We start from the raw sequence: 22,437 nt of genomic DNA, 5'->3' as shown, positions 1-22,437 counted from the left end.
CGCAGATTGAGCATGAACGCACGCAGTGCCTCATGTCAGAGGCCAAGGGGGGGCCACCAGTATTTAGTGGAGAGGAGATGAATGGTTCGTGTTATTCCTGGGTGTCCGGAGGAAAGAGAGGTGTGCGCCCAAGTGACAAGTCTGTTTCGAAGAGCTGAGGGGACGTACGTCTTATCCATGGGTCGATTTGCCGGTGCACGTTCCCTTTTAAGCTCCCTTCGGATATCCTCCTCGATAGTTCATTGAATTGGAGCGACAATCGACGAAGGAGTAATGATTGTCTTGTCCTCTGGGGAGGCGCCAACTGACCCATGGACACATGAGAGAGCATCCGCCTTCCTGTTTTTTGATCCTGGGCGGAATGTGATGACAAAGTTAAACCGAGAGAGGAAAAGGGCCTACCTGGCTTGATGTGGATTTAACCGCTTTGCTCCTCTAATGAACTCCAGGTTGCAATGATCAGTCAACACCAGGAATGGTTGCTGAGACCCCTCTAACCAGTGTCTCCACTCCTCCAGCGCCAACTTCACCGCCATAAGTCCTCTCGGCTGGGGACAGTTCCTGGAAAAAAAAGTACAAAGGAACATTTTGGGCGGCTCACCATGTCGTTGTGAGAGAACTGCCCCCACATCAGTGTCTCCACAATGAACCGTTTCTGAGGATCTGGCATTATCAAGATGGGTGCTGAGGTGAATCGCTCCTTCAGCTGGCGGAAGGCAGCCCTGGCCGAGTCATTCCAGGAGAGCCGTCAAGGCTGATCCCTTGAGGAGGGCCGAGAGGGGGGCAGCCACAGAGCTAAAGTTTCGGATACACTAGCAGTAGAAGTTGGCGAAGCTCAGAAAACATTGGAGTTCTTTAATTGTTCTGGTCTCTGGCCATCCAGTCACCGCTTTGACTTTGTTCTCCTCCATCCTCACTCCCTCTGGGCCGATCACATAGCCTAGGAAAGAGACTGTGGTTTGGTAGAACACACACTTCTCCGCCTTCACGTAGAGATGGTACTGCAGCAAACGGGCCAGGACCTGGCGAACATGGGCAACATGCTCAGGGAGACTGGCAGAATGGATAAGGACATCATCAATGACAAACCTCCCGAGCATGTCTCTCAACATTTCGTTTAACTTGGCCTGGAAGACGGAGGGTGAGTTCGCCAAGCCGAATGACATCACCAAATATTCATAATGGCCGGACTTGGTGCTGAAAGCCATTTTTCACTATTCTCCTTCCTGGATTTGGACCAGGTTGTAAGCACTTCGGAGATCCAACTTAGTGAAATATTGAAGCCTCTCTATGGCCGATGGAACCAGAGGGAGTGGGTACCAGTACTTCACAATGACTGAACTGAGTCCTCCGTAATCGATGCATGGACAGAGACCCCCATCTTTCCTCTCCATGAAGAAGAAGCCTGCCGAAGCTGGTGACGTTGAAGGACAGGTAAAGCCTTGCTGGAGTGCCTCGTTGATGTATTCCTCCATAGCCTGTGTTTCTTTTAGTGAGAGGGGTTAGACATGGCCAAGAGGTGGTGAAGCACCGGCCAGGAGGTATATGGCGCAGTCCCACGGGTGATGAGGAGGGAGACAGGTGGCCTTGTGTTTACTAAAAACCTCAGTTAGGTCATGATACTGGCGAGGGATCTCAGCTGTTGCTGCAACTGGAGGACTCTCCACACTGATGGACGCACAGAAGAGAGGCAAACAGCGCTGGTGACAGGACGAGGACCGGGCTGTGATTTCTCTCTTGGACCAGGAGATGGAAGGGTCATGCTCCTGTAACCAGGGGAGTCCGAGGATGAGAGGATGAGTGGATGTTGGGAGGACCAGAAGAGAGAGATTTTCCTGATGGAGAGCCCCCACAGTGAGATGAACTGGGTCGTTGACGTGGGTGATTATCCCACTACCCAAAGGACGGCCATCAAGGGAATGAATGGAGACCGGGCAGGATAGACGACGGAGGGGAGGGACAAAGAGTCTGGGCCATGGAGAGGCAGATGAAGTACCCCACCGCCCCCAAATCTAGCAGGACTGTAACAGAGGAGGAGGAATCACCAGAGTGCACCATCACAGGGATGTGAAATGGTTTGACAGAGATGTTGAATAATGAAGCACTTACCTGATTGTGGGGGGGTCGTGTTCCAGGTGAGCGCCTCCTTTCCCATCCCGCGAGCGCGAGCAGGTCTAATCGGGCAGCTTGGAATGACCCCCCTCGCCGCAGTAAAGGCACAAACCCTGCTCAATCCGACAACGGCGTTCATTGGCGGTCAGGCGAGTGGCTCCGACTTCCATGGGCTCAGACTCTTGTCCTGGGGAGACTGGAATGGGCAGACATCAGCGCTCTTGAAGCCGGCGGTCATTACACAACTGTGTGAGGTGTTGACAGAAAAAGTTGATAAAAGATATTGAAGTATAAGGAAGTCTTGGTGACCTCTGAAATTTCCTGAAAACAAACAATTTTTATGTGGTGTAATATCTTTTTTTTCCGCTTAAAATCTAGAATTTAAAAAAAAAAGAAAAAAAAAAATCACCTCTGTTTGTCAAATACCCAGGAATAGTCTAACAACACGGAATTGTGTATATACAAGGATCAAGTTTATGTAACAGGTATTGAAATGGGACATTTCACATGTCTTAAAGGGCCGGTTTTTCCAGTTTACTGATGATGTGTATACACTGATGTTTTTGTTCTTGGACTTTAGTTTTTGGTGATTTTTCAAACTAGAGAAGGGACCTTTGTAAACTGTGTGAAAACTTTAACGGTTACAAATAAGGCACTGTGTGACCTTTGTGCTCTCCACTAGGTGGTGCTTTAGTTCTGATGAATGTGTGGAACAAGACTTTTCCAGTAAGTGCGGGTAAGTAAACAGCATATTCATAGTTACAGATTAGTGTACTGCATTTGTGATCTTATATTCATTATGTATCCTTGTATCTAATCATTAAGGATAGATCTGAATTGCAATCAGAATAGGAGAGTGACCTGTTCATTTGAAAATGCTTACATCAGGTGTAACCAGCCCCAGTGTTGACCCATGCTTTAACTATAACGTTCTGGATGAGCCATGGAGAGCGATCAACTTCTATGGCGGCAAAGATAGGTCTGACCGTGAAAGAAAATGGTCAGGCTGGTACAGACTTCTCTATCATGGAATGAGTACCCAGATGCCTGAGTCGCATGTGAATCCGATCAGATGTGACACCAAGATCCCTCTGTGGCTTAATGGTTCCCACCCAAAGGCTGGAGAGGACAGTCTACAGGTCTGCTGTCCCAGTAACTCAATGCACATACGAGTGAAGGCCTGTCCTGGAAATTACTACATCTATGAATTTGTCAAGCCACCAGACTTCAAGTCTGCATACTGTTTAGGTAATCTTATGAACATTCTCTCTGATCTGTTATTGTAGCTTGGGAAATACCTGTACAGTCATGGACAACAATAACTCCATAGAGGCTTTATTCTGACAGATGTGTTTCTGGTTTCTATATTTGTGAATGAAAAGTAGGGATTCACAGTTTATGACCACTCTGTTCATACTGTTGATTCCAAAACACTGCTCTCTCTTCAGACATCTAGAATACAGAGGAAATTTCAAAAGATGAACAACAAATACAATATCAAAACCAAAAGCAAACAGAAGACTATAAAAACACAGTATATTAAGAGCCCCATATTTCCAGCATTTCAAATGGATAAACATTAATGGCCAAGGTGGTGTAGAGACAGTAGCTACTGCTTTATGCTTTACAAACTTTACTGTTATAATACTAGCCCTGTATCTGACCTGTGACACGTGCATATCCTCACTGAGGACACATTCAATAGAAAAGAAGTTAACATTGACCAAATCAACCAAATCAGTCATTTGGTTGTGAATGCTATACATGCATGTCATACATGTTTCTCCACCTTATTAGCTGTATACAACCTCATTATGTTTTCCATACTATCCTTCACCATCCATAATCTTTAACCAAATGACATTTGTTTTTGTTACTGATGCTGATTTCAGTTTTTCATTCTTTCTACTATCCCCTGTTTTCAGTGCCTGTTGAGATTCGATCAACTTCAGTTCTCACCACACCGTCTGTAACCACGACTGGTAGGTCATTTTTTGCAGGTGTCATTTTGCAAGATTGGAAAATTCTTTTGTGGGACAAGGTGCTATACATGTCTATTGAATGACTATTTAAGTTACTCGTTTATTTCCACTCCGCTGGACTTTTTGATACCGTGATTATTTTTATCATTGGTTCTTTCAGACAGCTCCTGCTGCATAGTGGTTACATTTTCAGACAGTTTCTGTCAGGAAAATAGGTGTAAAAGTTATTACAATAATTTTGTGTTTTTAACAGTTATGACTACCGTTGTAATCAATCGGCGGGAAAAAAGTCATAAATGAGCTTAAAATAAACTCTGAGTGTCATGTGCAATACTTATCCAAAAAATGTTAAACTTTCAAAGTAATACATACAACAAGCAAACATGTCAAACATAAGTGCATGTTTTGGCATTACACCAAATATGGAGCAAGTCTGTCTCTGACAGTATATGCAGATGCTCATCATTAGCAACTTTGCTCTGATTGTTATCTTGATCATTATTTGGATTATGTTGAACTCAGTCCAAATGACCTTTCCAGAACGTGAGCAGTTGGTCCCTAAAATGAACATTTCTTATGCACTTTAGATATATTCAAACAGATAGAATGACATTCCATTCATTGTAACTTTACTGGATTTTCTAGCAATTTTCTGTACAAATCCTTTTCTTCTAAGCCATTTTTCAAATTTGCCAGGTGGAATCCAAGCCCAGGTCTCATTTGCCAAGTTATCAAAATATACAAACCTGAATATATCTAGATTTTTTTCTCGTGTGTGTGAGGGAACTATATAAAAAAACTCTTTTAAACTCTAGTTGTTTTAGCAGTTATGACTACCATTGTAATGAGTCGACAGAGAAAAGTCACAAATGGACTTAAAAGAATATCTGAGACTCATCTGCAATACTTATCTGAAACTATTACTTATCCATTTGTCCAATTTGCTAAGTGAAATCTAAGAGGGCTTATTATTATTATTATTATTATTATTATTATTATTATTATTATTATTATTATTGTGACAGAGGACTCCAAAAACCTCTGAAAGCCATTGAAATGGCTACCAAACACCATAACCGTGGATCATCAGCCTCCCAAAACATTTTGCATTTGGGCACTAAAATGAACCTTTCTTACACCACTTAGATATATACAGATACCATAAAATCCCATTCATCGCAACCTTATTGGATTTTCCAACCCTTTTCTTCTCAAAACTTTTTCTTCTAAGCCATTTGCTCACTCTGCCATTTTGACAAGTTATCAAAGTATACAAACATATTTATCTTTTTCCTTTTTTTTTATTTTTTGTAAGAACATTCTAAAAACCTCTCAAAGTCCTTTAATTGACACCCTAACGGCATAACCGTGTTTTATGTGGATCATCAGCCTTTCTGGACATGAGCAACGGCAACACCTCCACTAAATGCTTACATTGTCCTGACAGAAGCTGCATGAAATTAGAGCTTGAAGTTACCAAATTTTTTTTATTGTTCACAGTGATACCATTATAATGAGTTGGTCTTTGAAAGCCACAATATCACAATCACAAAAGCATGCTAGACATATATACCAATTCAAAAATTACAACTTATTTACAATTATTACAATTACCACAACTTCGAAAATCAAAGAAGCAGTCAAAAATAGCCATAGCCATCTGCACCTCTATTGCATCTCAACAAAAAAGTATATAAATATAATAGAGTTCAACATAATGAATTTGTTTGACTTCACTTCATTTGTGGCCAGATGACATTTGTTGTTACCACCAATACTGATCTCCAACATAGTCTCTCATTCTCTCTACCCTCCCGTTTTCAGATGTTGGTGACACTCAATCAACTACAGCGCTCACCACAGTATCTATGACCACTGCTGCTAGGTCATTTTTTTGGAGGTTTCATTTTGCAATATTGGGAAATTTTCAGGACTGGAACAATGTGCTGTATATAGCTACTGAATGACTACTGAAGCTTCTCTCATTTATTTCCACTACATTGGATTTGTTGATACTTCTCATTCATTGAGCAGCTCATTGTCTCACAACAAAGTCACACAATCCAACTCCAATGTAAAGTATGCCTACACTGTAAAAAAGGATTTGGGGTTTTAGTCAGATGGGCAAGTGCAATCATACTGAGTGAACTCATTGCACATTACAACAAAGTATCATGAGTTACAACCACTTCAACTTGAAAAAACACTTGAAAACTTATAATACTCCCTTCAGTTAACTTCAGAACATACATCAGCCTCGGTATTTTATGTTACACGCATGTGCCGCAATACGCCACACGCACAGTGTTGAGCACTCTGAAATCCAGCAAAGAAGTTGGCCGCCATCTTCCTCTTACCGTTGTTATCAAGTATGTACATTTGCTAGATGTCCAGCCCATGGCTGGCTGGCTAGCTAGCTTGCTAACATGCTAACATATGCTCAATAAGCAAAATGAACTGAAAATTTAATATACATCAAAAGTTGTGGTGACGGGACATCTGAGGCAGGGACTAGATGATTAATTCGCGTTGCCTACTGATGAACTAACTAGATAAAATTTAAATGTACTACTTGATAACGATGGTTAGAGGAAGATGGTAGCCAACTTCTTTGCTGGATTTCAGACGTACATTTCTGACATATGTTCTGAAGTTAAACCAGTGATATAAAGAAAAGCACTATGTTTCCTAACAAGAACTGAAGAAGTGAGGCCATTTCATGTTGATCTAACTTGATTCACATTTGTATAAATTTAATAAAATAAGCTCAACCAATGTCTTTTTCAGTTCTCTTAACTATTCTTCTGTAATCCAAATTCTTTGACACAGGAAGTTGAGTCAGCAAACTGTAACTTGTATCAGCGAATATATTTAAGTGTAATAAACTTGACACTATACGCTGATATAAGTAAACTCAGTCAAATCAACAAGATGACTTGACTGGGTTAAGCTGAGTCAACAAACTGCAAATTGTATCAACTAATTTATTTAAGTGTAATGAACTTGACACTACACATTGACATAACTTAACTCAGTCGAAGCAACAAAATGACTTTACTGGATTAAGTTGAGTCAAGAAATCCTTTTTTACAGTTTAATCCAAGTCTCTCTCTCTGTCTCTCTCTCATTTAGGATTTACTAACTTGCCTACGGAATGCCAGGTATGTTGGAGAGCAGCTTAAGAATATCACTTTGGAAAGTTAATTAATACTTGTGATAGTTATTCAGCAATTTATGACATGCTTATGACTCTTACCTCAGGTCACATGATCTTATCCTCTGTGTTAACAAATGATGTTAAATGACATACATGGTAATTATATACTGAGAGTATGTCACATTGCAGTATCCATAAATAAGTATGAAATGAATGAAACATTGCTGGAAATGATTATGATCCACTATAAACAAAATAGTGAAAAAACAATGCTATATTTTGAATTATAACAGTCCCTCTCACACTGCACAATCAAATGTGTGTACACTCTTGTGAAACTCAGAGTTTCTTTTCTGTTCCAATTTGCTTGTATGCTTTGTGGGTGAGAAGGAGAGTCAAACAGGAATGGTTGTGTCCAACATAGCCCAAGTTGACTGTGGAATAGGTCAGTGGCATGGTCACACCAAAATAAAACATCAGATTTCATTCATTTAACTGAAAAACTAAACAAAAATATGAGGAAACAATGTGTTTCAAGTGGTGGGACCCTCCAAACACCCAGCAAAGGGAAGAGTTTCACTCAGTTACATTCAGCTGTAATTCTGGTCACAGGCTGGAATCTGTATTAACAACCATGTCACATGGGCTATGTTGACATAAGTAGACTCATTTTCTCAGTTAGGTCAAGTTATTGACACATAAGGACCATATGAGAGAGTGTAACTGATATGTATAGTCACCGATAAGGTATCACAGTGCGGCTTTGGGCAAATCCACGTCTTCATATATGCCCTGTGCCTTTTGAAGACCCCAGTGGTATCAGTCAGGTTTTATTGTATTGTAGCTGTGTTACTTTGTAACATGAGGTGACAGAGGCTAAATGTTTTTTTTTTGTGATGGTTGATATTTAGGTTGATAAAACTGCTGAATGTGGTCATGAACTCCTGAAGCAACTACTAAATCTGTCAGCAGTCATGGAACTGCCAGAGGAGGTGAGTTATATGCACGCAGAGACAGAGCTGCGTATGAGGTCCCATTCATGAAAAATGTGCCAGTTTTGGATCTTAATGTCAAAGTGTATCATGTATTCAAGTCAAATCTTTTTATTTTCATGTTTGCTACACTATAAATGTTCTTAAATATGATATGTCATTCACACATCTCCACCTCTCCCATTGCCTTCTCATCACTCTCTCTCTTTCTCTCTCTCTCCCCCTCCATATGTATATATATATATATATATATATATATATATATGTGTGTGTGTGTGTGTGTGTGTGTGTGTGTGTGTGTGTCTCTATGCATATATATACAGTATATATTATACATATTAGGGGTGTGTGCTTCCTCCTTATAAGACGATCCCATACGTATCTAAATACATGGGTTACATTACTATACAGGGAGAACACAATTTAATATGGAACGATTTGGTGTGACTCGGTGTGATGCAACATGACTGATACAGTTCTTAACATTTGTTTAATCTAGACATTCAATTTCCATTACAAACTAAAATAGTGTCTGTCTGTCTGTCTATCTGTGTATGCGTGAATAATGGAGAGATTGTGTTGTTAATCTCTCTGTTCTGTGTCTTCAGACAGTGAGGACTTATTTAGGTCAGCTGTTTGATTACCAGAGCATTATAATAGCTGATACCCCAAACGATAATAAGCTGGCCACACTGGGAAACATGTTTCTTCTGGCCACTGAAATTCTGATATCTGCTGTGGTGAAGCCAACTCCTACCCAGAGCAACATCAGTATCACTCTCAACAGCACAGGTAATTACCAAAATCGACCACAGAAGGCACCAGATCAGTTCAACAAAGTGGTGATCATTTCTGATCATTTCTAGGGTCTCAGTGGTGATACCTGCTCATCAGTTCTCATTAAAAACAGGTCCTGCTGTTCACATGCTCACGTGCATATGGCTAGACATAGTCTTTGATTCTCGGCGTCTCTTGTAGAGGTAGAGGTGAGAATCTTCACTGTTGGATGGAACACCACCCTCAAGAAAACTCTACAGCTGAACACCCCCGACGCTCTCCTGGATATCGACCTTATTGGTATTTCAAAAAATAACAATGGTAAGTTGTAAACCTCATGAAGCAGATCTGCCTCCATTACTCCATTTCGTTTTCTTCGCTTAAATACAAACTCAGTCACAGTGCTGGCTAGAAATGTAAAGTGTGTGAACTTGTCTGAATGTACTTCTTGTCAGTTCAGCCCTGTTTTTTTGTTTGTTTGTTTGTTCATGTTTACAGTTAAACATCATCTTAACTTTCAAAGGCAGTACTTCAATTAATAACATTACATGGGAGGGAGGGCTTTTGGGTACTGTCTTTGTAATGGTGATTCATGCTGGTAGACATACTGTGGTCTGACTTTTGAATGTTTTGAATGTGTTGCTGGATAAATCGTTTATTTGTGTATCTCAGGAAGTGCTGCTGTCTCTCTCATCATCTACAAGAACATGGAAGAAATGCTGAAACCCTCCTTATTTCGCACAGAGAACGACACAGTCAAAACGATGACGTCCAGAGTGGTCTCAGCCTTCCTGCCCAAAACCACTAACAAAACGTTAACCAAACCAGTTAACTTCACCCTGAGGCACATCAAAGTAAGCTTTTTTACTTTTGTTCTTTTCTCAGCCTTCCTTCCCAAAACCAGCAACAAAACGTTAACCAAACCAGTTAACTTCACCCTGAGGCACATCAGAGTAAGCTTTATTACTTTTGTTCTTTTTGCTAACTCATTATGTCAGCATGCTCAAGTAGGTTGACTCAACCTCACAAATCATGTCCAGTGATCCAACATTGTCTCATCTCCAGCCTCACCAGCTTTCAGATTGCCAGATCATTACATCATCGAGCTGATCTGTTAAGATTAAGATTAAGATTAAGATTAAGATTAAAGGCTACATCTCAGTGATGGCACACACACACTGTGAGCAGTGAATTTGACCTCTGCATTTAACCCATCCTTAAACACCAGTAGTGAGCACATACAGCCACTAGGCACAGGAGCAGTGAGCAGCACACCTGTGCTCGGGGAGCAGTTGGGGGTTATGTGCCTTGCCCAGGGGCACTTCAGCCATGGACGTTTTCCTGCCGGTCCTGAGAAGCAAACTGACTGTTTGGTCACAAGCCCACTTCTCTGACCCTGTCTCTGGTCAATGGAGTCATTAACCTTGTCATTCTCAGTATGTGACATCGCTCTGCTCCAGGGTTTCTGGGTCTGTATTCCTATGCTTTATGACTCCTTCTCTCTTAATTCCTGGTTTATTCCCCAACGGGGCTTCCCATTTGAATGGTACCATGCGAGGAAGGAAATTTGTCTTCCTCCTTGCTGAAACCATATAAAATACAAATTCAACTGTCATATTAAAACAAAACTGTGTCTTTGTCTGGATCACTCAACAACACAAAATTTCCGATGGTCGAGATGCAGAACATCTAAAGAAAGAATGCACAGTGGAAGAAACCCTAAGTGATATGCGGGATTAGATGCTGACTTCTCAGACAAGATGAAGACATCCCACCTGACTGTGGCCTCTTCTGGTGATCAAAGAAAGGTTCTCTGAGTAACTGGCAGCTTAAGAAAGGATGTGCTTGCTGAAACTGAAGCAAATGCTCAGACCCCAATCCACAGAGCTAAGGAGTCAAGTTGATCAGATCTGACCAGACTTCAGGAGCTCTGCTGTGTGTGATAGTTGGATGTCATGTATTTGGGAAGTGCAGGGTTTTTTTGGCCATGTGGTGTCCTCAGTCTTTGTTGTGTCTGTTTAGTTCATTATTGTTGTATTGTTTTCACCTGTGTCTTGTTCTGTCTGTCTATCTAAGCCTCTTGTTTTCTTTGCTCAGTCTTGAGTTGTGACCTGGTGTGCAATTCCTGATCAAGCCTTGTACTAAGCTTTGGGTGTTTTCTTGGATTGTGCTCTGTTGTTGAACCTCTGTTTTTGCCTGCCATTTTCTCTGTTTACTGATTTTTGCGTGACTGTCTTGGATACCTCTGCCCTGATTAACTCATTAAAGAGAAATCACTTTAACTGTCCTATTTTTGCCTTGCGTCCTGCATTTGGGTCTTGCACTTGGTGGCACTGGGCTCTCAAGCCAGAGCCTCGGGTTTGATTCCCAGGTCATACATTACAGCAAGACTGAGCCATGGACAAAGACCCAGCAGAGACACATCTGAGGAATCCCCTAACCATACCCAAACGCCCTTGGTCCCACATCTCCATGGACTTCATTACAGGTCTCACTCCTTCCCAGGGAAACACAGTCATCCCGATCAGCGTGGATTGTGTTCCAAGGCCTGTCGTTTTGTCCCCTTGCCCAAACTCGCCCCTGCTCAAGAGACCGCTGAACTTGTCTGCCAGCAAGTTTTAAGGGGTTTGGCCTCCCTGTAGATATGGTCTCCGACCGTGGACCTCAATTCACTTCACAGTTCTGGAGGGCTCTCTGCAAGCTGACACAGGCCACTGTCAGTCTTTCCTCTGGTTTCCACTCAGAGTCTAATGGTTAGTTGGAGAGGCTCAACCAAGACCTCAAGACCATCTTCAGATGCCTGGCCTCCACGAACCCCTCTTCCTGGAGCAGGTATGTTCTCTGGGCAGAATATGCACATAACACCAAGAGGTTGATGTTTGAGTCCGGTCGGCCCATAACTTGATCCGCTGATGCAGACCTGTCTGGCTGAGGGTACGGTCTGCCCTTCTTAGGTCTGCATGACGCCACCAACTCCAGGCCAACCGCCAGCGCAGGCCCATATCATTACTACGCCCTGGGAAAAGGGTCTGGTTGTCCTCACGGGACCTTCCCCTGCAGGTGGAGTCCCACAAGCTGGCTCCTCGGTTTTTGGGACCCTTCAAGATCCTGAGAAGGGTTGATCCGGTCTCCTACCATCTGCAACTTCCCTGGGCTTTGCGGATCAACCCCAACTTCCCTGTTTCTTGTCTACGACCTGTAATCACTAGACTCCTGGCTCCCGCTAATAGACCAGCCCCACCTCCTCGGATCACTGATGGCCAACCCGCTTATACAGTCCGCTGCCTCCTTGACTTTCATTGGGTTCAGGGAGGTCTGCAATATCTGGAGGATTGGGAGGGGTATGGCCCAGAGGAACAAGCCTGGGTTCCAGCCCCCATTCTAGACCCCAACCTTATCAGGGACTTCCACCAGACACATCCTGATTGTGCCAGAAGGAACATTGGGAGACATTCTCCGGAGGGGGGGGGGGGGGGGGGGGGGGGTCCTGTCATGTATTTGGAAAGTGTAGTTCTTTTTTTGGCCATGTGGTGTCCTCAGTCTTTGTTATGCCTGTTTAGTTCATTATTGATGTATTGTTTTCACCTGTGTCTTGTTCTGTCTGTCTGTCTATTTAAGCCTCTTGTTTTCTTCAGTTCTTTGCTCAGTTTTGAGTTGCTATCTGGTGTACAATTCCTGATCAAGCCTTGTAGTAAGCTCTGTGTGTTTTCTTGGATAGTTCCCTGTTGCTGAACCTCTTTTTTCGGATCAAGATTCTGCCTTTTCATTAACTTATCTGCTGGTGTCATGGCTGAGCATGACACATTCAGCCTTTAAATAAAGGTTTTTTTTTTTACATCTCCATGCCTTTCTTGATTAGGAAATGGATCCTAAAGGTCTGCTGGACTGTGTGTACTGGAACGTTAGTGAATGGGTTGTGGACGGCTGTTCCATCACTGAGACCAACTCCAGTTACACAGTCTGTTCCTGTGTACACCTGTCCACTTTCGCTCTCATCATGCAAACTAAAAGACCACCCAAGGTAACACAGGAGCAGATAATCACAACATACAGTCTACTCAATGTATGAGGAATATTCACTGATGACCTTTGATATTTAGGGAAACGACTAGTGGCTGTAATCAGTGGCAGCACAACTTAGACTCAATTTACAGTGTGGTTAACAGTGTGTTAATTTACCATGTGTTAAATTGAGAGTAAACGTGCATGTATGAAACTCGACAAACAAAGGATTCACTCCTCACAGAGCTTCAATGTTGAAATGTTTTTGAAACAGGGAAAAGAACCAGTGTGCTTAAAAAAAATGTTGTTTTTCAGAGCAACTATCTCAAGGATCTTGTGAGCACAGTAGCAGTAACTGTTGGGCTGGTCTTTCTGTTCTTGGCTGTGTTGACCTTTGCTGTCTTGGGGAAGAACTCAAGCGTGACCAACACAGCTCTACTCAACCTCTCTCTCTGTCTGCTGCTGGCCCATCTCCTCTTCCTCCTCACCCAACATCTCCTGCCTTATATACGCATCCACAAGGTAATAACCATAGCCGAGCAGTAGCGTTGCCACAAGTACCAAAGCTATTAGATTAACTGCTTTTCAGTTTGGTGGTGGTGTGGCTACTTTTGGAGTCAGGTAGCTTTTCAGTAGTAGGACTAAACCTGTTTCATCAGTCAAGTGGAAGAGTACCATTTAAGAGTCAGTTGAATTCAGTTTCATCGTCCCAGAAAATACATCAGTTTTAACCACTCACTCATACATTCTTGTTGGAATCATGGCAAAATAACACATTAAAATAATTCAAACTGCACACTGGGTCTCACATTTTCAGTTAACCCCACAATGGTAACAATAGGCCAGTTAGAACTTCACAAACATAAATGCTCATTTTTAGCATTCATACACATGATGATGGGCTGATGCAATGATGTGATGTTCATTCAACTTTCTGATCTTTTTTCTATCTCCTCAGAGAGTTTGTGCTGCAATAGCTGGAACACTCCATTTCCTTTTTCTCTCTGCGTTTGTGTGGATGTTCATTGAGGCCATACTACTCTTCATCACAGTCAAGAACCTATCAAAGATCAGATCCAAACAGAAGGAGGTGGTTCACTGGGGATTCCTGCTTGTGATTGGCTATGTGATCTCTCTGGCCGTGGTCTCAGTGTCTGTGGGGGTGGTGCCTGATGGATATGGCAGTGAGGAGTGAGTACAGAGAGGAGACAGAGTGTTGGACAATAAGAGTGAGAATTATGAGGTCACATGCTGATTTGATATGATTGGCTTCCTCAGAATTGTTCAGTCTTTCCGTTTCAGCTGAATATGATAAAGAGAGAATGCAAAGTTCAAAACAAAGTGCAAAGTGCTAACTACCATGTTATTACTGACTGACAGTTTGTTGTTTTGTATTGTGTGTTTCTGCTGTCTGTAGGTGTTGGATTAAGATGGACAGTGACTTCATCTGGAGTTTCCTGGGTCCTGTCTGCTTCATTCTAGCAGTATGTACACATTACACATTGTCCATCATTGTAGATAAGTCTGTATTTGACCAAGGGAGAATTTGAGATGCTATGAATGATCATGCAACATAAGACAATATCAAGCTGAACATTTATCTAAAAATGGAATAGCATCACATTCACTTGTAATAGTGCCAGATATATCACTGAGTTTTCATTCATCACTGGTGAAAAAAAGATTTTTTTTTTCCCCCACTGTATTTCCAGTCTTATTTCTAGAGAAGATAATATTTGACTCTGTGTTTACCTGTCCAGGTCAATTTGGTTCTTTTCATTGTCATAATCATCTGTCTGAGCTGGAGTATAAAGAAAGTGAACACTGAGGTCGCACAGCTCAGATCCACCAGGTAACAAACAATCTACAAACCCAATGGAGTTTGAAAATTTAATTCTGTATTTACCCATCAGATAGTTAAAATGTCTGTAAATGCATGTATCCTACTCTCTAGGACTATGGTGTTCAAATCCCTGGCCCAGTTTGTTATCCTCGGTTGCCCATGGATACTGGGCTTCTTCACACAATTCAGTGAGGTCATGGAGATTGTTTTCCTTTTCTTCAACTCCCAGCAAGGCACCTTCATCTTCCTGGTCCACTGTGTCCTCAATGAAGAGGTAACTACAACTCCAATTCCCCAGGGGCCTATTTAGTCTCACTCATTACACCTGTAGCTATTTTGTGCCACTTATTCTCACCTTAAGTTTTAAACTAGTCCTGCTTGGTCTCCCCTGTTAGACCTCCGGGTATGACCTTGACCTATACAGTCTAGCCTGTAAGACCTGTAGCTATGAGTTTGTCCTACATGGTCTCCCCTGTTACACCTGTGGCTATGACATTGTCCTACTTAGTCTCACCTGTTACACGTGTAAGCTATGACCCTGTCCTATGTAGTGCTGAAAAAGTTTGAAAAGTTAAAAGAATTTAAAAGTGAAAAGTGAAAAAGAGTATTAAAGTTTAAATGACAATGTTCCAGGACCAGACTAAGTGACATTCTCTTCAGTGTTCTAGGTAGACTGAAGTATAAACCAAAGCAATAAAATTACTAAGCGTGTTACGCTTTGATGACGTATTTTACATATCTGAGTCTAGCTGCTTCATATTCTTTTCTGCCTCTCTCCAGTTAATCATCCATCATATTTCTAATGTCATGAACATATCTTTGTGAGCCCCATGTTGCGTGTAATAATATAAGCTGTTGACAAAATGCATTGTAAATTAGTAACATTGTCAACAAACTGACTCTCAATATTATCTGTCCACCCACCATTTTGTTCAGAACACAGCGTCTTCCATCATGTATGTTTAACATCATATCCTACATTTCCAGGATTTTCATGTCATGTATGTTCTGGAAATGGGTTGCAAGTGTGAAAGGGAGAATCCTCCAACATTGCTGGAAAAGTTAACATGGAAATTTTCCAGGTTTTATATCTGAAAGGGGCTTTAATGGGTGTAAAGTATTTCCATCTGATTGTAGACAGGGAAATTAGAATGGAAATGACCTTCTGTTACTACAACTCTCTTGTAATGTCTGCTTTTTGTGTGTTCAAGTGCGCAAGCTTTCATGTATCATCACATAGACGGTGTATCAGCGACCATAGACTTACCCTCATCTGACCCTGTCTGTTTCTCTTCTCATCTGTGTTTTCAGGTCAGGAGGCAGTACAAGAGGTGGTGGGGCGCACTGTGGCGTTGCCACAAGTAAAGTTCTCATCACAGACATTCAGCTGGACCATGAAAAGCTTCAAAATCTTAACTTAAAGCAATTATTGCCAAGTCTAAAAAAGTTCAGTCAAGTAAACTAAAAAGCTAAAGTTCCAATGGCCGTAGCTAGATATTCACAATTATACATGATAAAAAAAATAACTAGGTGTTTCATGCTAACAGAAACCAGTGAGAATCAGTTAAAACCGGTGAATTTCAGTGAGAATCAGTTCATTTACTTTCAAATAAGTCACAGATGATACATATATATATATATATATATATATATATATATATATATATATATATATATAATTGTCATGTACTAGATTTGGTTTTTTCTTACAGAAACTTGGCTATGGAGTAATGACACTGTTCTGCTAATGTCCCCTCCCCCTAATTTGAACATTTTTAGTTTTTCTTGAGTGAGCAGGGCAGGAGGCGGTGATATCTGACTCTGTTGTGACACATTTTACTCTAAATAAACCTCTCTTGGGGAATAGAAAAATTTGAAAACCTGAGCAAATATCTACAGATCTGGAAGGCTTCTTCTTAGAGTTTATATCAAAAGTTTAATTCAAGGAATTTCTTCTAAGGTGGGAAAAGTATCACTTTGCATCATGACTGTAACTTTAAGAAGGAAAATGTGCCTCATCACTATTATCATGATGAAGTATTAATACTGTAGGGAGCTGTGCTTGCCTAATTACTGTATTCTGTGAAATGTACCTGTGTGTTAAAACAATGAGCATTTATCAAGTAGAAGACAAGGCCTCTGTGTGTCTGTGACACGTGTGGAGTGAACACTAGGTATCCTGTGCTCCATGGGATAAGGTATCTTGTAAACGCCCACACATGTCCTTGGAAGTTTGTCTCTCTGTATGAAAAGCTCTGCACTCCTTTACCTCAGGGACAACTGTGCTTCGTCTCTGAGGTGTGCTTCTCCCATGATCATGTAATAAAGACTGATTCATACTATCTATATTGGTTTATTCTTCATAAACTTAGCAACATCTCTTCCATATAGGAGAATTTCCCTCACACTAAAGAACAAAACATACTGATGCAGGAGTACAGTTTTGCCCTGAACAACTACCACATACACAAGAGTACTGAAAAAACAGGATTGCTTGTTTGTCATCCTTTTGAAATGAAAAGTAAATTTCAGTCATGGTGGTGAAGGTAGAATGTGTGTGTGTGTGTGTGTGTGTGTGTGTGTGTGTGCAGATAGATAGATAGATAGATAGATAGATGGATATCAATACTTTCAAGATCATTCATGATCATCTTAAAACACACAAAGGGACAGCGTCACATGTCTGTCCAATCTCATTTCCTGTGTTGTGCTGCATGTTTCATAGTAATATCTTCTACATAACATATACCACAAAATAAGAGGAAATATCTGGGTTTTGTGAAGAACCACTTTACAACTCAGAAAGAATACAAGGTCACAGACAGGCCTTTCTCAAGTACATAACACAGAGTTTATATGATTATTGAATATAACAAACACACAACACACTGGTCCTGCAATATACATCACTCATTATGTTCTTTATGACTTTATGTTCATTACCAATCAGGAAATTCTTAATTAGATAAGAGGATGGGAGAGAGCTTTAGCAAGGACAAGAGTAAATAAAAAGGACAAAATGTATGTGCTGTGATAAACTAGCGATGTATCCAGGGTGTTTCCCCGCCTTTCGCCCAGTGAGCGCTGGGATAGGCGCCCGCACCCCCCATGACCCTAATTAGGATAAGCAGTTTAGAAAATGAACGAGTGAATGAATGAATGAGTGAATGAACAAATGAAAAAAATGATGTGAATCTGCTCTAACGAATGAACAGTTTGATGTTGCAGGGCCTATTTCTCAATACCCGATACGCAGTGCAAAATAGCTTAATCTTTGCACCACTATTAAATCCACGTTCAAATGAGGAGGAACAAGGAATTCGTACTTTCTTTTTCAAATGAGATGAGTCCCTGGCGGGATGTCGCAGGGAAACAGTGGAACGGGCATCCCAATGAGCACGCCGGTCACTCCGCCGTAACAAAGGTTCTCAATGTCCCTCTCTCTCAACAATAAAGAAAATTCATAAATAACGACCAAAGTACACCAGTCTCTCAACTCGTTGATACGGCAGTCGCTTGCATGTGAGCTCGCCAGGTTTCTTATCTCAACTTCAGTTGGTTTAATACTTACTCGGAAATCGAGTGCACTAGTTAGGCAATTTAACGTGAAACAAGTTCTCAGCCATAAATTCAATAAAGTCTGAGGAACGCACAATGATCCGCATTTCACTCATGAAATCGCAAACCCTTTTCAGTCCACAGCAAAACCTAAGCGTGTCCGCCGTTAAACACACTCCTGATACACTAGTCCACTCATCCCGTCCTTTGACTCCAGTCTGACTGCAACAATCAATTGTGAAAGAGTCCCTAGGATGCTGCGTCGACTCTACCGATGTGTGCTCCTGTTGAGTAGGAAATTACGGCGTTAAAAAATAAAACAAAACAAGCCATAAAAAAAAAAAAAACCCTCTCGCAGTCGTAAACGTTTCACCGGTAATAGCCTACATGGGTTTCTGCACTTTGTTCTCAAGTACCTGAGCTACGCGCTATTAATCAAAGGAGTGACTCCGTATTTGGCCGCATTCCCTATAAATATTCAAAATATACAGCCGGTCATGCGAAAGAGCTCACGTATTTGTATGCGCTGAAGGACTCAGTGTGACATCAGGCAGATAATTTGTTTGTTACTGTGAGTTCAACTTTTAGACATGTCAGTTGTCTTTAACGTTTTTAACGTCTTTTTGTCTTTAATGTTATTAAATCATTTAGTGGCCTTGAGATGGAGTTTACTGAAGAAACAGTGGTCTAGTCAGACCTTCTTAATGTGGTGTATCAGTTCACCAGTTCAAGGGCCTGACAACACAGTCAGAGCAAAGAGTTCAGTCAGGTACTCTCTCTTAGTTCCTCACTTCCCAGTGTCCTCCTCCTGATACTAATCATGTAAAATAACTAATGCAGAAAACTTCTACTACTATGAATACTATATTACTGCTTGGTTAAGAGTCTAACTAAACAGTCACTAAATCAAAAACAGTGTCAGGGTCATTGCTGAGGGCAACCACACTGAGACTATGAGGAAGACGTCATTCTCCACATGCAAATTCCCTTCCCACTTTGAGATAGAGAACAGAGCCCAGGAAACGGTAAGTGGAGGAAATGACCTTGAACACAGTTTATATGAACTGATTATCATCTGACTGTGAAAGAATTATGATTGTGTTTATTTGTGCATGGTTTCTCTTAGCAAAAATACAACCTAAATTATTAGTCTTTTCTTTTACAATGCCTTAACAACAGACAAATCCCGTGATAAATATGTGTTGAATGTATTGTATGAAATATTATTCCACTGTCTCACTTGTATCAACACATTCTACCAGTGTCTCCAGGCATAGTTTGGTTGTTCTGTCATGAACACCACCGTTGACCATTTGTTTGATCATTACCAGCCCCCTGGCTTTACCCTGTGTTTCAGAAGATTCTGCCTGACTGCCCTGAATACAGTAATACAGCAATGATCATATCATCATTCTAATGATCTAACAGCATTTCAGTGTTGAGTGAGAGATATGTGCTGGTCCACATAAAAATACAGCACATGTGCAAATGAGCACGTCAAAATAAACGAACAAAAAAAGAAAAAAAACCCAAAAACAACAACAACAACAAAAAACCACAAACAGAAGAGAAATATCACACTGAAGTGCCTAGTCGCTGATTTCCTCATTCTGTCGTGAAGAATAATACTTTTGACTATTTATTTAAATATAACTAAATGTTTTTACCAAACATATTAATTAATCAAAACTGTTTTCAGTGTGATCAAGACCAGGGAACCAGTTCCTGTCGCAGGTCAGTTTCACCTTAGTCTGAGGTGAATGGTTAACTGTGATGGCCAATGTTCACATGATGAGTATAACAGTAGCTGAGTTCATAAAACAATGGCAGAAGAAGAAGAAGAGGAAGAAGAAGAAGAGGAAGAAGAAAAGCTGTACACGTGTGCAAGGACAACATTTAATAAGTGAAAGGAATTAGCAACACTGACAGAAAAGCAGGTGCGTCACTGTCAGGTGGAGGTTTCATTTGACCTCCTCTGTATCCAGTTCCTCCCTCTCTCCTCTTCTCTTGTTGTCTCACAGTAGTTTGTATTTGTCTTATTCTCTACAATCTGTGCACCTGAGCAGACAAGTCTGACTCGGCTGAAGGGTGAAAAAGGATGGGGACCTTCATCACTCTGTGTGAGTAGATTTTTCCTCTTCTGGTTTGTTGAATTTTCCACTGAGGGATGAATTTGAATTTGTGGATGAAGAATTTATTCATGAGGTCACTCACTTGTTGAATAATTAGATTCAGGTTAGTTAGTTGGCACCTTCCGTCACAGAACAGGAATCCTGAATGAGGAACTGATGATTGACCTGGACAAAAAAATGTCATTTCAAAGGCTAAGATGCTTCTGCAAAAGAAACTGACTGCATTCTAATGGTGTCTGTGGCATTCCAGCAGTGCCTCTAATTCCTATGGATATTATTCATGTGGATTTTATGGTCATAATTCAAAAGCAAGAGTCATGATCTCTCAAAGTTTCCTCTTTATGTCCTCCTTGACACCTGCTGACTAAAAGTGTAAAAGTGTATGGTCTATTTAAGCCTTAAGCACCATTCTGTCTGTGTGTTGAGTTTACATAAGGAAATAACACATAGTTACACAGGGATATCTACATTACTCTGTGTGAGAAGATGTTCCGTCTTCTGGTTTGTTAAGTTCTCTGCTGAGGGATAAAATTGAATTTGTGGATGAAGAATTTATTCATGAGGTCACACACTTGCTGAATAATTAGATTCATTTTTTCACATACTTGTTGAATAATTAGATTCACTTTTTCAAGCACATATTAGATATATTTAAATATTTCTTTTAAACATATTAACTTTTAACACATTAAATTTCCAGTTTGAACAATAAAGAGGAAACGTGATCCTACTTTATGCTGGTTCTTTAAAAACAACTATGCAAAGCAGTACTGGACATACTCATGCATGTTACGGAGATGAGAGATAAGATAGCATTTCTGACTCATAGACATGCAAATTAAAATTTCACTGAACAGAGACTTGTGATGCAGAAGTTTTCAGTAGATGCTTTCTCAGAGTCCTTCATGACACATGTTTTACTGTCATACTGTACACTGAGAAGAGACGCATTTGATGTATGAAATGACCAGGCTTCTCAGGTGTTGCTGGGAATTTTGCCGTAGGAATAACAGTTAAGTGAACATATCCTCATATATCAGCTGTCATAAGCCGTGATCTATGCAACTTGTTGTTTTTGATCAAACAACTCATGTGTTTCTTTAGTTTTGTGCCAATGGTGAACATTAGGCTGAATACCAATATTGCTTAGCTATAACCGTAATTTTTTTTGGAGAACTCGATTCGAGTCAAGTTGTTCAGGACAGGGTGTTTCCTTTTGAGGAATTCTATTTCTAGCTCAGCACTCTGTGCGCTAAACTTAGAAATTATTCAAAATGACTCTTCATTAGCATTAACATTTATTAAATAATAGTATTAATGTAACAAGTATGATAATATTCTTCGAATTCAGTTCTCCCAGATAACTAAGCTCTTTGATCACTACATTCGGTAGACCACAAAATGATTTACGACGTGCTCAAAGAATAGAATGTGAACGTTTATTACAACAGTCAAATTCAAACGGCACAGAATGAATCTAATGTTGCTTAAATTGGGATTTAGGTGGAATTAAGGCAAACTGGTTACAAACACACACACATATAACAACATATAACAACATGGAAATTACACATGGGAAAGCTAAAAAAAAAAAAGGTCATGATATCAGCATGGATCAAAAAGCCTTGTGTGTTATTTCACAGGAGTCTGTGTTCCTCACCGATGATCTTTGACCACACTCAAGTTTCGATTGTTTTAAGTTTGATTTATTTAACATATGTCATGAAAATAAGAGAGAAAAGTGAAATATAAAACAAGAAAAAAGCGGAGAAGTGGGGAGAGAGGAGTGAAGAATTGGAGTAGGAGATGAAGGAGATGAGGGAGATTAGGTTCATTGTGTTTATTGCTCACTATATTTATAATCATTTTTTCATTCGTTTTA

The 22,437-nt window shown here is 40.7% G+C and overlaps 1 protein-coding gene across 1 annotated transcript; it reads left to right on the top strand.

Annotated features, from left to right (window-relative positions):
* The first annotated feature begins 1,359 nt into the window (after positions 1 to 1,359).
* On the top strand, positions 1,360 to 16,230 carry LOC115817209 (adhesion G protein-coupled receptor E3-like). Its single transcript, XM_030780474.1, has 16 exons — positions 1,360 to 1,434; positions 1,904 to 2,023; positions 2,136 to 2,361; positions 2,795 to 2,848; positions 3,001 to 3,091; positions 3,185 to 3,360; positions 8,856 to 9,035; positions 9,228 to 9,345; positions 9,697 to 9,874; positions 12,880 to 13,041; positions 13,338 to 13,544; positions 13,981 to 14,213; positions 14,440 to 14,506; positions 14,783 to 14,874; positions 14,977 to 15,139; positions 16,177 to 16,230. The coding sequence occupies exons 1-16, from the start codon at positions 1,360 to 1,362 to the stop codon at positions 16,228 to 16,230; spliced, it is 2,196 nt and encodes a 731-aa protein (XP_030636334.1).
* Positions 16,231 to 22,437: the final 6,207 nt, after the last annotated feature.

The sequence above is a fragment of the Chanos chanos genome, chromosome 7, assembly GCF_902362185.1.
Source record: "Chanos chanos chromosome 7, fChaCha1.1, whole genome shotgun sequence".
Lineage (NCBI taxonomy): Eukaryota > Metazoa > Chordata > Actinopteri > Gonorynchiformes > Chanidae > Chanos > Chanos chanos.
The sequence above is the reverse complement of the archived record's forward strand: the minus strand, read 5'-3'. Positions and strand labels throughout refer to the sequence as shown.

What these genes read in the sequence shown, in the direction of transcription:
- LOC115817209 (XM_030780474.1), top strand. Translation starts at nt 1,360, where the DNA reads ATGCATGGACAGAGACCCCCATCTTTCCTCTCCATGAAGAAGAAGCCT. An exon ending in CTGGTGACGTTGAAGGACAG is followed by an intron (nt 1,435 to 1,903) that starts GTAAAGCCTTGC and finishes CACTACCCAAAG; the next exon opens with GACGGCCATCAAGGGAATGA. An exon ending in GACTTTTCCAGTAAGTGCGG is followed by an intron (nt 2,849 to 3,000) that starts GTAAGTAAACAG and finishes TGCTTACATCAG; the next exon opens with GTGTAACCAGCCCCAGTGTT.